At 43.1% G+C, this 13,615-nt stretch overlaps 2 protein-coding genes and 1 long non-coding RNA gene across 4 annotated transcripts in view; 1 reads left to right on the forward strand and 2 right to left on the reverse strand.

Moving 5' to 3' along the window:
• Positions 1-3,650, reverse strand: part of LOC134137898 (cytochrome b5 reductase 4) — a 32,148-nt gene extending 28,498 nt beyond the window's left edge. Inside the window, exons 1-2 of one of the 2 annotated variants that reach the window (XM_062571044.1) lie at positions 3,569-3,650; positions 2,555-2,708 (exon numbers count right to left, since the gene is read on the reverse strand). In XM_062571044.1, the coding sequence (XP_062427028.1) occupies positions 2,555-2,708; positions 3,569-3,643 (229 nt within the window). In that variant the 5' untranslated portion in view covers positions 3,644-3,650. Of the gene's footprint in view, positions 1-758; positions 812-2,554; positions 2,709-3,568 lie in introns of those variants that run through there. The other variant, XM_062571045.1, reaches the window with a different exon arrangement.
• A 147-nt stretch (positions 3,651-3,797) lies between these two features.
• LOC134137900 (uncharacterized) overlaps positions 3,798-13,615 on the forward strand; it is a 39,095-nt gene continuing 29,277 nt past the window's right edge. Inside the window, exons 1-2 of the long non-coding RNA XR_009957762.1 lie at positions 3,798-3,873; positions 6,886-7,009. This is a non-coding gene — a long non-coding RNA (uncharacterized LOC134137900). The remainder of the gene's footprint in view (positions 3,874-6,885; positions 7,010-13,615) is intronic.
• On the reverse strand, positions 5,155-7,845 carry RIPPLY2 (ripply transcriptional repressor 2). Its single transcript, XM_062571046.1, has 4 exons — positions 7,762-7,845; positions 7,551-7,626; positions 7,293-7,357; positions 5,155-5,345 (listed from the first exon to the last, which is right to left on the reverse strand). The coding sequence occupies exons 1-4, from the start codon at positions 7,839-7,841 to the stop codon at positions 5,183-5,185; spliced, it is 384 nt and encodes a 127-aa protein (XP_062427030.1). The 5' UTR covers positions 7,842-7,845; the 3' UTR covers positions 5,155-5,182.

A 13,615-nucleotide genomic window follows, 5' to 3' on the forward strand; every position in this document is an offset into this window, starting at 1 on the left:
ACATGTTCTATCCTGACTATGGAGTAACAAGGCAAGAGAACAATTTAAATATGGTTTACACCTAGTTAAGCGCACAAAATTGTCTTCTCTTTCCTTTCTAATTAATTACTCCTAAAGTGCTTTCCTAGCTGCTTCCCTGGCTTCATTTACATACGGAATAAACACCTATAGAGAAGAACAGTCCCCCGTAAGGAAAAACAGCCACCATTGGGAACAAAACTTCCATTCTTCAAACTCAACAACATAAACTATATGTACTCCATACTCACTAAAGGCTTCTAACACTGATATAATTTTCTGTCCCAGCAAAAGCATATTCTTTCTACATGAGTACTATTTTAGGATTTCCAGTGAGATAATGCTTCACAGTCCTAAAAAGGTGAAGTCTAATTATTGTTGCCAAGCAACTGAAGTAATTAGTGCTTGGAGAATGCAACTAGAAACAGGTTTAACTGCAGACATACTGTTGCTTAGAGAACTGATACAAGTCTACCTAGCAGAACATTTGAAATTATATAAAATTAGCAAAACAGGAAGCTACCAAAAGGGGAATGTGCCAGTGCTCACATATTAAGCTTTTAATTCATTAAAAAGCATGCATTACTTCAGAGAGAGGTAGGCATTGAGCATGGTGGAGGGCAGTCAGGGAATACAACACATACCTAGGACTATCCTATTTCATAACAACAGCCCTCCAACTTTTCCCCCATTTACCTCTCCAAGAAAAAAAAAAAGTGATTTTTGCACATTTTACTGACCTGGTCTTCTGAAGACTGAATCCACTATGCCATCTTGTGTGCGGCACTGATTACTGCACACAAGAAAATATATTTGTAAAAATCTAAATAGGTAGGACCTCCTGAATGTTAGGCTAACATTCAATTTACCAAAAAACTTTCACAAGTAAAAGAAATCTCATTTATATACCCTTTACTCACTTCTTTTTTAAACATCTAGTTTCTCCTTTATATACCTGTGACCTATATGACAATCTTCTTTCATGATCGCCTTTCCAAATGGAGGCAGTTCCTGATCATCATCTACTTCACACCCTTCTCATAACTTTCTGCTTTTTCTTGTAGAGATGCAGTCTAACTACAGCAATGCTAAAAAAATCATTTATTTTTTTCTATAATGGTGTAATTTTACAACATGGGCAAGTTGTATGTATCAAAAATGACACACATCACGTCAACAGATAATCTACTAGGATTCTCAATTATGCTGTGTTTTCATTATTAGTTTTAAGGGCAAAGAAAAGATGGAGATGTGAAAATTAAAGACAGATGCAAAAGCAGCATGATGGAGTTTTTGTAAAAATGGACCTTAGAGAGGTAGCCTGAGGGAATAAGAGATTAAAAACAAAACAAATATTCTTAAGAAGTGATTCTTTCTGCAGTAACAGGTATCCTTTTTTTGCAGGGGAAGTACACATACCTCCATGGTAAACAACCTTTCTTAAGTTCTCCTTCTACTACAGTTCTGCTAGTATGTGCAAGATCAGCACATACAGGGCATTAACAATTTTACTATTTTGTTCAAAGAAGCTAGGATCGAGTGACATTTTACTCTCACTTTCACTCTCATTCCCTTTAACATCCAACATATCCATGCTGTCACCCTTATAAAAAAAATTCTTAAATTTCTTTCAGTAGTTCAGAGTTGACATCACAGCAAGTATCAAAGCTGCTCCTTATTAGGTGAAAGAAGTTACCACCGACATGATGCACTTTTCCTAAAGAAAGATCACATTAGCCACTCTGGTCTTTCTTACTTTATCTTCATAACAAATTTAAGGTCATGTCAGCATATTTTAGTCTGTAAAAAATGACAGAACTAGACAGCATTTTGCTGCCTTCTGTAAGGCAAATGGGAACTTCATCAGTAGCACTGAGAAAGCTCTTCTAGCCAGTGCTATTGCTCCAAACCACCTTTAACACATTGTTAATTCTAATTCTAATGATTTCAAATTTTGAGCTAAACTTTCTTAAGCATAATTACATAAAAAGCAGGCTCCATTACCACAGGTATTTGTTCTTATAGGCAACAACTGTTCTATACAGCAGCTGTCCTTTGCCCTTCTGAATTTCATATTGTACACACTCTTATCTCCCAAAGGCTGTTGTACTGATCTGAATAACATCTTTAAAAGCTGTCTTCAGACATTTAAAAGCAATCACTAAAACACTTCAACTGCTAAAGACACTAAATACTTCAAGACTGAGGACTGTCAGTACATCAGCATTTTCAATGTCTTATTCTTGCTAAGCTCCTGCTGTTTGAGCATCACCCATAATTGTATGTTTCATTATTTTCATATACAAGCATACAACAGGAGTAAAACATGCTCACTTTAAAGACTTCTTAAGAAAGGCTTGAAAACAAAGAAAAATATTTTGTTACTAAGATCTCTTAACTCAAACAAAATTGCGTCCTGTTGTGTTGAAGTTCCATCTGGCCTAAACATAGTGCTTGTTGTTGTTTTTGGTGGGGTTTTTTGGTACAGAAAAGACACCAGCCAAAAACATGTAGAAGCAGTACCATAGCAACCAACCTCTTATACATATCCAGCAGTCCTCCTTTTTGTTGTGCTTAGCAAGCTCATCTTCAGTCACTTCAATTAGCCTCCCTTTCAAACCAGCCAAGTCTTTCCCACTTTTAGTTAGTCGAATCCAATCCATAAGACTCCTCCCTGGCTTTAAAGGTATCTGAAAAGTAGTAAATATGCAAACATTAGTAAGCTGTAGGGAAAGAGGCAAGCCATTCAAAATATTTTGCTAAACTCTCAAGGAAGACTTGGGCAAGTGAGAAGCAGCACAACCAGTACTCTTCACTGGTGTTTGGGACATCTGTACAGCTGCAAGAGGGCTTAAGGAAGTTTCCTAACTTCCTTAGTTACCTTTCTTACTTCCTCAGTTGCCCAAGGAAATGATTCTCAAATACCAGTAAACATTAAGACAACTCTGCAGATACCACGTCCTCCTGTAGCTTCAGCACCTAAGTTTTATCAGTGATGTTTTAGCTATGGCCTGGAAATACGCGAGCAGCAATAAAACAGCAAAACGAAGAAGAAAAATTTGAAACTCAAGGTGAAGCAGGAAAAGGCATTTGAAGTTTCACCTTCGTGGTACTCAGCAGGACCTTCCGCAAGTCCTGCGGCACCTGCAAACCTCACCCAGGCAAGGCTGGGGGCCCGCACTCCAGCAGAGCGCCGCAGACACGCCGCCGCCGCGGCTCCCCCGCCTTCCTCGGCTCCCCGCCGCGCCGGCCCGTTCGCACAGGCCCGCCCGAGGCGACCGACTCACACGGCGGGCGCCCCGAAGCGAGCCCGCCGCGGCAGGCCGCGCCGGACAACGCCCCCGGCCGTGCACGGCCCAGGCAAAGCCGGGCGGCCGGCAGCGGCGGCACCGCCACCATCTTGAGGAGGAGCAGCCGCGGCAGCGCCCGGCCGCGCCCCGCCTCGCTTCTCCGCTCGCTCAGCGCCTGCGGCACGAGCGGCCGCGCCGCGCGAAGGGCCCTGCGGAGCGCGGCGAGCGGCGCGGCGGCCCCGGTGTGCCCCCGCCCCTACCTTGGCGCGGCCGCCCGCCGCCGCCCGCTGCTGCGAGCGGGGGGCGGGGAAGGCCGGCGGCGGCACGTTCAGCATCGCGCTGCCCACCGCGCCGCAGCCCGCCGGCGCCGGGCGAACGGCGCACGCGCGGCGGGGGGCGGGGCCGCGCGCCACAGCCGCCCGCTCCGCGCCGGCCGCCTCCGCGCCGCGCCGCGCGCCAGGGACGGGGCGGGGCGGGGCGCAGCGCAGCCGGTGAGGGCCTTTCCCGGGTGCCTTGTACGCCCCTGGCCGAGGGATGCTCTTACAGCCCGCTCTCCTAACTTCAGGTGCGGTGTTCAACCCCCGGAACTATTGTAACAGGGATTAAAATAGATGATGCAATTATTATATATGAAAATATATATTATATTTTTATTATATTTATATATTATATTTATATATTAATATATTATTATACTTTACATAAAATACATGCAATTATTGTATATAAATATTAAAAAGTTTCTAAAATATATTAGTATATATTATAGTACATATAATCATACACATCTATATATTTTACATATATATAGATTTATCTATGTCTATTATAATGTATAAATATATTGTATAATATATTGCAATATAGTTATAACTGCTGCCTGCATTTTGAACACAAAGTCTTACCTGTTGCTCGCGTGGGATGTGCTCCTTCCTGCCATGCCGTGTCAGGTGTGCTCAGGGTGCATGTGGTGGAGCAAGTCTTGTGGGGCTGCCGTTGCAAGGTGAGACCTCACGCACCACAGCAGGGGCCAGGCAAGGACAGTTTGGGATATATACATAGGCTGTACCAGACAGGGGTATTTGAATTAAAATTTTGGATCCCTGCCCTTCTAGGGGCTTTGGTTTGGATGGTTATTACTGTAGTTATTGCAGCTCATTCTTTGAATTACCAACATAGTACAGACTTTACTATAATCAAAGCAACAGAAAAATTCACATGATTGATGTCCAGCTCACACACAAAATAATTTTACACTGCATTTACATTACCACTGTAGCTCATGGACAAGAGAAATCTAAGGCAAACCCTTTCTTCAGTCACTGAAGCAAGAACTGTTAAATCAAGTCGTCCTATTTTTAAGTAATATTTAGACCCTCATCTCCAGTTGGAGGACAGTTTTTCTGCTTCTCTCTCTCCCCTCCCCCAAGGGTTTGAAATCCCATTATAACAGCAGGCACAATATACTTGATCCAAACAGTTCCTTGATGTGCCTCTACTTTGGGCCTATTATACCACAAAGAAAAACCTTTCCTTGTTAAGTATGGCAAAAGTCATATGATCACAGAACCATTTAAAGCAAGATACCCAGATTTTTGCTCCTAGAATTGGTGCCCAAGTTTATAGTCTACAAAACAAGGGCCCAAAACTCAAATATTGTATTTCCTTGGGGTAAAGAAGTTATAATCAACACCTTCTCTGCCTTGAAAGGGGGCAGGACTAGAACAAAATAAAGGCTTCATGTAAAATTACAAAACATTTCAGTTTTATTAATAACTTACATACAAATAAATTATCTTTAAAAATACTATAATACATTTTTATATTATGTTTAAATTAGAATGTCATGGAAGTAGTCTTGGCTTTTCCTGCAATCAGCAATCTGATTCTGTTCTTGAATCTTGTTCTAGTTCATCATCATCTTCACTATCTGAGTCTTCATAAAAAGAAATTGTAGCTTGAACTGGAAAGTTTTTCAGAAGTGCTTCAGCTTCCTGGTATAAGTAATCATAGCACCTTGATTTGGGCCAGAATAGTCTGAAACAAGTATACAATAGGTTTATTTGTTGTTACATATTCTACTTGAAGTCTGACAGATAAGAAGCAGTGAAGTTCTATTTATCTAGCAGACAGCTTCCCACGAGTTCTCCCCCCCCACACACACTCTCAGTCATCACTAAGCAATTTTCCACTTCAATATAAAAATATTCTGTGGATTCTATATTTTCTTCTGGAAAGACAAAATGTATGTAAAGCCCTAGTTTTCTAGCAGAACTACTCTGAAGCCTGAGATCCACTGCATCTGAAACTTATTACTAGTACCTTAATAGAATTCCTGGGACCTGATCCAAGTACTACTGACCTCATGGGAACAACTCCCAGGAAGTGTAACAGGTGTTGAACAGGGTCCCCAATATATTTGGATTAAGTTAGCGCTTTTGTTGAGGGTCAGATCTTGGCTCTGGTTTACAGTTGTCTAAGCAAGACTCAAAGTGGAAAGGAATGATAGTGACTAATCTTAGTGTTAAGAGGATCAGGCCTTGATATTTCATTAAAGTCCTGTCTTACCAAGAAGAATCATCTGCTTCACTTCTTAAAGATACCCCGTGGCCCTAGTTTTCAAATTAGCTTCCGTGATCTACTCAGAAATTAACACACAAATTGCTGATCTCACCATTTACCAAGGGCCATTTGATAGTGAGATAATATTACCCAACTAATATAATCCATATTTCCTGTTTCTTTTCAACTAGCAGCCTCTTTTGCTTACAATTTGAAAGTAGATATCAGAAAGAAATACACAACAGAGACCTCCAAAGATTAGAAACTAGCAAGATGTGACAAAAGCAATTAATCTTGTTCATAGTAGAAATACATCAAGTTATAGAACTGGCTGGTTTTCTAGCAGGTACAAGAATGCTTTCTCAGTTACTGTTACTTCGTACTGCAAAAGAGGCAGTATTGTAGCTGATACTTGTTTCATAATATTTCTCCACTCCCAGTGTTCCCTGCAGCATTTACCCATACATCTAAGCCCATAAGCAATTGCAGCGATTGACTTCACTGAGACTGCTTAGGTAGTATATGCCTCAGCATTTAAGGGTCAGGGCGTAGATTTGGGAGAGGCTTCTTATCTGAAATAAGAACCTGTGTTATTAGTTCAGCCACCTTGCAACCAGCTAGCTAGTACAGCTGTACTAGCTGAACACAGAATATTCTGTGGATTCAGCTGTAGTCATTTGCTTTACGCCTTCATCAGAACTGGCAGTATTCTTCTGTTAGTTCCACATTGCTGATGAGTTCTGTTTACAAGATGACTATGTACACTTTTGGATTAAGTAGTTTGTAGATGCAGATACTATTGCCTTCATCATTAAAGCAGCAATTACATAAATATTTCTCTTGACAAGGCTGGCTTTAATATTAGTTTGTCCTCTCCTTCTGCCATTTCCCTCCCAATGCAAGGAAGCAAGTACAGGTATGGACATTATGAGTGTCACAGTGAAATAGTCCATGAACTAATCCAATTCTTCTGTTTCCCATCCCCTCCTTACATAAAGCTTTTTTTCCCCTCCAGGACACAGGAATGAGCAGCAAGGTGTTTCAGCCAGTCCTACCATCACAGAAAGAGATGGCCATAATCACTATGTAACTATCTAAGTCCCAAAACTACAGAAGCACCTGAGCACCTTAAAGGTCAGGTAAGCCAATGACTGCTGACAATCACTTGCTGAAGGACCCATCAGTTCAAGGGAATCTAGACCCCCCCCCGGCCATGTCCTTCTGAAGGTACTTAAATAGCTACATACATATCTGAGAGAAAGATATATAGATATATGAGGTATATACAGCCCTAAGTGGGGCACAGCACTGCCGATCTTTTTCCTCCAGCTGCAGCCCAGCCCAGGCAGCAGCAGCAAGGGGCAGCAGCACCAGCACTGCCCCGCAGAAGCCCACCCGAGGCGGTCCGGCACAGCCACTTACCTCACGGGGTGCGTGTACTGCGCCAGCTTTCGGGAGGCTTCCGCCAGCCCACAGGGGCTGTGAGCCTGGGGGCAAGAGAGCACACAGATCACGTTCTCGTCCGGCTCGGAGCAGCGCAGTGCCCACCCTCGGGGAGGGAGCTCAACCTCGGCAAGCCCTTTCCCCGCCTCGCACACACGCAGCCATGCCGCGGGGTGGATGCGCGCCCCGCGGAGCCCCCCACCCCCATGCGCCCTCCCCGCACACACACACACTCACCACAGCGGGGCCGGGGCCGGGCCGCCGGGCCGCCTCGCCCTGAGCGGCCACCCAGGGTCTCCAGAAGGGCGCGGACCTGCGGCAGAAGGGCAGGACCGTTAGGGCAGGACCGTTAGGGCGCGCGCGCGCGCGGCCGTTAGCGCCGGGCCGTTGGCGCGCGGCCGGCCCTGCGCACCACAGCGGCGGAAGGAGAGGGGGGGGAGGCCAGTACCCGTGCGGGCCCTGGGAGCAGCTGCGGCAGGGCAGCGCCGCCAAGGGCGGGCAGCCGCAGCCCATCCGTGCGCCTTCCATGCTCCGCCGATCTCCGCTAAGGCGGCAGCAACACCACTCGCCGGGCCCGGAGGCTTTTATACCCCGCGGCTGACGAGCGCGGCGGAGCCCACCTCCCCCGGCTCATTTGCCAGCGCGATAAACAACAACAACAACAACAAAAAGGCTCCGCGCGAAGGCGCCGCTGTGTAAACACGGAGCGTGGACGCGTGCATGCCCCAAATGGCCCAGGGCGGTGCGGGGGGGGAGAGCTGGCAAGTCGGTGTTAATCGCACTTGAGCGGACACATGGCCGCAGCCAGGAGGGGAGCCCGTGTGGGAACGGGGCGGCGGGCGCTGCCCGCGCTGCCGCTGCCCCGGCCTCGCCGCCCGCAGCCCGCGCGGCCTTTTGTTGCTCCCCCGAAGCGGCATCGAAACGCCGCGGGGGAACCGCGGCCCCGCGCAAGCCTCCCCGCGGCGCCTCCGCGCCGCAGCGCGCTCGGCCGCCCGCGCCGCGCACTGGGTTTGGCTGACATTGGTTCGTTCACGTTTTCCAGGCGGCGCAGGCGGGAGGTTGCGGGGTTCATCTTCCCCGCGGCGGAGGGGCTTTGACCTCGTCGAGAGGTGGGGGCGGCCTCCCGCGTCTCCCACAGGGTGCTCAGACAGCCCTGGGGCGCCGGGGGAAATGACACTTTTGGGGGACCTTACTCACGAAGGCATCGCCTCCCAATGCTCTCCAAGATATACTCTCCCTCAGCGTCATTTTCTTTGGTTAGCATAGTGGCTTTTTATTTACATGGCATTTTTACCAAGGAAATGTGCCTTCGCTGATTCTTTTTTCCTATGGTCCTGATAATTTACTTCACTGCTAGCATCAGATGTTCTTCCTGCATACACATGGTTTAGGCCGAAGTCATGCCGTTTCCCTGTTCCCCAGTATTCATGGAGCTTTTTTTTTTTTTTATTTATTTCTGGGAAGTGTCTCATATTTTTTTCTAAGGCTGCAGTCTCTCGTTTGTGAGGGGAACAGAAGCAAAGGTAGAGGTCATACAAAAGAGCTAACAGATAGTAATAATCACAGCCCTGGGGAAGCGGGAAAAGATGGCGGGGTCAAACTGGCCTAGATTCTGAAGCCGTGTTTCAATCCAGGTCAATTTACTGGTCCATTAAAGAGTCATGTTACAGTCCAAGGCACTGTGCCCTGTGGTGTAGTATCACATCTGAGTTCAGCCATAAGCAGTGTGTCTACCTCAGCACTGCCCACACATAGCTGCAGATATTCCTTGCACCTTCTCTATAGTATCTCCAGCAAAATCCGGTTCAGTAACTAGAGAGCAGTATCAGCAGTACCGATTGTAAAAAAGTGGCACATATTGGAAGTTTTTTGGGAACATAATAAACTTAATTAAATATGCCAATAGCATTTTTTTTGATCAGGTCAAAATCAGATATAGACTGAATTGCCTTTCTGAAGAAAGACAGCCTCTTGCTATGAAAGAGAAATAGATGGAAAGGTGCATGCTTTTAAGTTTGTGCATAATCTGATATATTCTGACCCGAACAATGGATGTGTTCTGTCATTTTGGGGGTTCTGCCATTAACTCACTTGGAAAAATTGGTAACGATTATGATTTTAGGACTTACTAAAAAAAATACATTTTTAGCACTTTAGGGTTAAGTCAAACTTTAAAAAAAAATAAGATTTCCAAAGTAGTTTTGCTGCACTGTGATGTATAATGTTGTTTGTGTTTTTCCCGCCTGTGGTTTAGAGTTGGATTAGTTCAAATCAGAGTGAACAAAAGGCTCAGGCTACTGGTAAATGCTTGTCTTACAGTTGAAGGGAAATAGAGAACGGGGAATGGAGCAAAATAACTTGGGCAGTAAGGTGAGTTTGATCATAAGCCAGATTTCTTCCATAAGCAATTTTTCTTCTTTTTCCAAATGGCTAGTGTGAAACCTTGTCAAGTGAGGTGAGGTGTAAAATAGATGTTTAAAAACTGTCACATGACAGATTTTTCTTTTGCCTAAATGAAGTGAGAGCAATAATTTTTGTAGCTGGCATTTCTCTTTCAAGAAATATAACACAGGCTCTACACAAAAAGTTGGCTGTCGAAGGAAAAATAGAAACATCTTCTATCATATTGCCATGGACAAAGGACCATTTGAGCATAACAATGACATTCATTTTCTAAAGCATAAAAGTGAGTTTTATCATCTACAGTAAGAGCAGCAGAAGAAGAAATTAGGAAGGGATGTCTTTATTCAGTGACCCTTAATTGTTTTCAAATACTTTTTACCTGCCCCAAATGAGAAAATGTCCTAAGAAGAGTGTGAGACTTACCCATTAGAAAACAAACTGGAACAGAGGTGTTGAAAGGATAAGGAGGAAATAATGACTAACAGCTGTTGTTCTTCTGCATATTTTCACACTAAATGACTCTTCTTGGCCTTGTAGTTTAGTAATGAAGTCCTATTTATTGAGAGAAATACCTATGTCTGTATTTGCAATAATACCTTATTGTCGTTGACCCCATGGAAATTAAAATAACCTAATATTTTGCCATACTCCAGGGGCTCTTGATATGTAGACTAGAAATTGTTAAATAGAGGCTAGAAATTTGATTTAGTTTTTTGTATGATTGTCTTTTCTTCTTAACTTTATGCTCAGAGTAAAAGTAATACTGCATTCATACGTTGCTATCCAAGCTACGGTTTAATCATGCTAAAACAAAGAGGAGCTACATACAGTCAGTAAGCAAACAGCTGGTCAAACAGGATTGATAGAACACTGTTAACATTTTTTGAATATAGTAGTAGAAAGTACCATTTTGAATTCAAGAGAAAATCTGATTGAGGCAGACCCTCTATGCATTCTTGACTCATGAAATGAAAACAATTTTGCTTGTGCCTTAGTTCCAAATTTTGTCTCAGATTTGTTGTGCTTCAGTATTTAACAAAAACCATAAATGCTGAGCTGAAGGTTGTTCTCAGAGTTACATATATAACTCTAGATTGCTTTTAATAAAGCAAGGCTGAGAGTTGGAATCTACTACATTATGCTTTAAATATTGTAGTAGAATCAAAATATTTTTTAAAAAATTTGTATCTTTTTATTTACTTTCACACAGTAATAAAAATGTCTGTCAGTTTTCAGCTGCATGAAAGTTTCTCTCAAGATTAATGTGGATTTATATATTTCCACCTATCACTTTCCAAGCAGGCCATACACAAAAACCCAAAGGGTTCAGTTCTGTTTAGCCACACTTCAGTTTTTATAGGGATTGTTGTATAATTACAATGGGACTATTTCAAAAGCAGTGCAAATAATTCTTGCACAGTCGCTGTGGATTACAGCTGTAATAATTAAAAGCACAGTATAATTAAGAGCAGTATAATTAAAAGCACAATTTAGTTTTCTTAGAATGCATGCAGTATTTATCCATGGTGAAATTAATTCACTCGGTTTGGTTGAAATTGATTAAAAGTGCTTTTGTGGCTTTCTGCAGTATGACATCTTGAAATGCAATGCGCTGTTAATAGGATACACAGAAGAGCAAACACAGAGGTCTGTGCAGATCTGACTGTGCTACTATAAACAAAGAAGGTGTTCACAAATGGCTTAGAGCTAAATTTGACAAGACAGTGCTAATCACACTTGGACATGGGAATATCTGGACAGAGAACACTCAGCTGGCTTCAGATTAGCCTCTGTGAAGGCAGTGATAGACTTTATTAGTAAAATATGGTGCATAGTATGAAAATTATTGCATGAGTTCATGTATGGAGTTAATGAGCTTGATTTTTAATATTAGAGATTTGCTTTAGTGAGACAGGCAGGATCAGATCCCAGGAAACTGCTCCTCTGCTTACTGAGACTGGACTGAGGCAACTGAACAACAGAAAAAATTAAATTTTCGCTATTTTATAGCCTAGCTTCATCTTGATGTTAATTTTGATAAAATTTTAGGAAAAGGCTTTGAAAATTGAGAGTATGCCTGGTATTTGCATGCAGATATTTCCCGTATATGCATGTGTCGTTTATTTACATGCGTGACCTCTTAGCTGTTAAACTGATCATTTTTTACAAGTAAATATAAAGTTTGCATGTGCAAGTGGAATTTGTGTGCAGATTAAGTAGCTAAAAATCTATGCACAAATGTAAGTGCTTTACTGGAAACCTTGCAGTAGTGTCTAAGATATGAGGTGTCAAACATTTTTTATTTGTGGTATGATATATATAGCACATTTTTGTGCTCTAATTTGAAAGTAACACATCAGTTTCTAAAGAACAAATAACAGCACAGATGATTTTACCAGCCTCTCTATCCTCACCATTGTTTGTTTTTGATACAGTGTTTTTAGATGTCACTAATGCGTCTGAAAGCAAATGTGGCTCAGGAGTTCTGCAGATTTAAATCTTTTAGTAAATACAGTGAGATCCAGACTGGGTCATAAGAAATAAAATAAATACAAATCCATTTTTCTTCTGAAAAAAAATAACAGAACTTACTCAGCAGATAAATCTGTTCTCATCACCAGTGGCTATAGCTTGGCTAATAAAAACTGTGCTTGTCCTATTGCTGTTGTCGTATTTTGTTCCTTGCTATTCATTTATAAAAATGCAACCCTTATTCAGACAGTCTAATTCCACTTAAGCCTCGGGGCCTAGTGTTTTCTATAGGCAGGTGTGTTCAGAGGCCTAGAGCTCAACAGTGTGAAATGATCTTAAAGCATTTCCATCCCTCTTCCTCCTCATCTCTCTGGATTTTGACTAAGATGCAGTGTCATTAAATGCCTGTTTTTCAGTTTATGTAGAAAATGATTCTTTCCCTTCCTACTTGATAGGACATGAAGAATTGCAGGAACACTGGAAGGAAAATACTGTGAGAAAAAAGGATGCACTTCTAGATGTCTTTTCCCCTCTCTGTGCTATTGGAAACCCAGTTCCTTGTGACGTGAGGTGCGCTATCACATAGGATTAGTGGATTCAGTAGAGAATGGCCTCACGGGAGGGATAGCAATGCCAAATCTCCACAGTCCAGCCAGTCTTTGAGACTGAAAACCCAAAACTTGCACTGATTTATTCCAGCCTTGACACTGTTTTAAACCCAGTGGTCATGTGAAATGTGAGGGTGGTCACTGATTATCTCCTGGGGAATAAGAAATACATGTCTGTGCTTATGTGTGTGGCACAAGCACACCCACTGGAGGCCCCAGCATGTACATGTGGCAAGGTGTGACTCCACACAGCAGGTTGGGTTTCCTCATTTCCCTCCCCCTTATTCTCCACTCCCAGGCCCATGCTGGCAAATGGTAAAGGATAATGTACCCATATGGGAAAGCAACACGTTAAGGAGCTAAGGATGTGTAATGGGATCTGCCACTTGCTACAGCGATCTTTTTTTAAAATAGGAGTATCATTTGCTGTTGAGTTATGGGCACTTTAAATTCCACGCAGATAAGAAACAGAGACATCGGTGCTGAACACCAATCTTGTCATTTCTTTTAATAGAATGGGAGTTAGTGAAACGCTGATACTTGATTAATGCTGGGACTCAGCAGAAGTCTCTGGCTCACTCAGCATAATGCAGCACAATGTCACAGGGTTTGCTGCAGTTGGAGCTCTCGGTGCTGCAGTGTGGTACTGGCAGGATTTGCCCTCTCACCATTTAAAAGAAGCGAGAAGCAGCCAAATGAAATGAACTCACTCTAGCCCAACAGCTATTGACAGAAAAGACAAAGAAATTAGATAATCATTGGAATGTCCTGATCTGACTCCTTTGACTGGTAATACAGTCCTTTGCAGTGTCATCTGTC

The sequence above is a fragment of the Rhea pennata genome, chromosome 3, assembly GCF_028389875.1.
Source record: "Rhea pennata isolate bPtePen1 chromosome 3, bPtePen1.pri, whole genome shotgun sequence".
NCBI classification, from domain to species: Eukaryota; Metazoa; Chordata; class Aves; order Rheiformes; family Rheidae; genus Rhea; species Rhea pennata.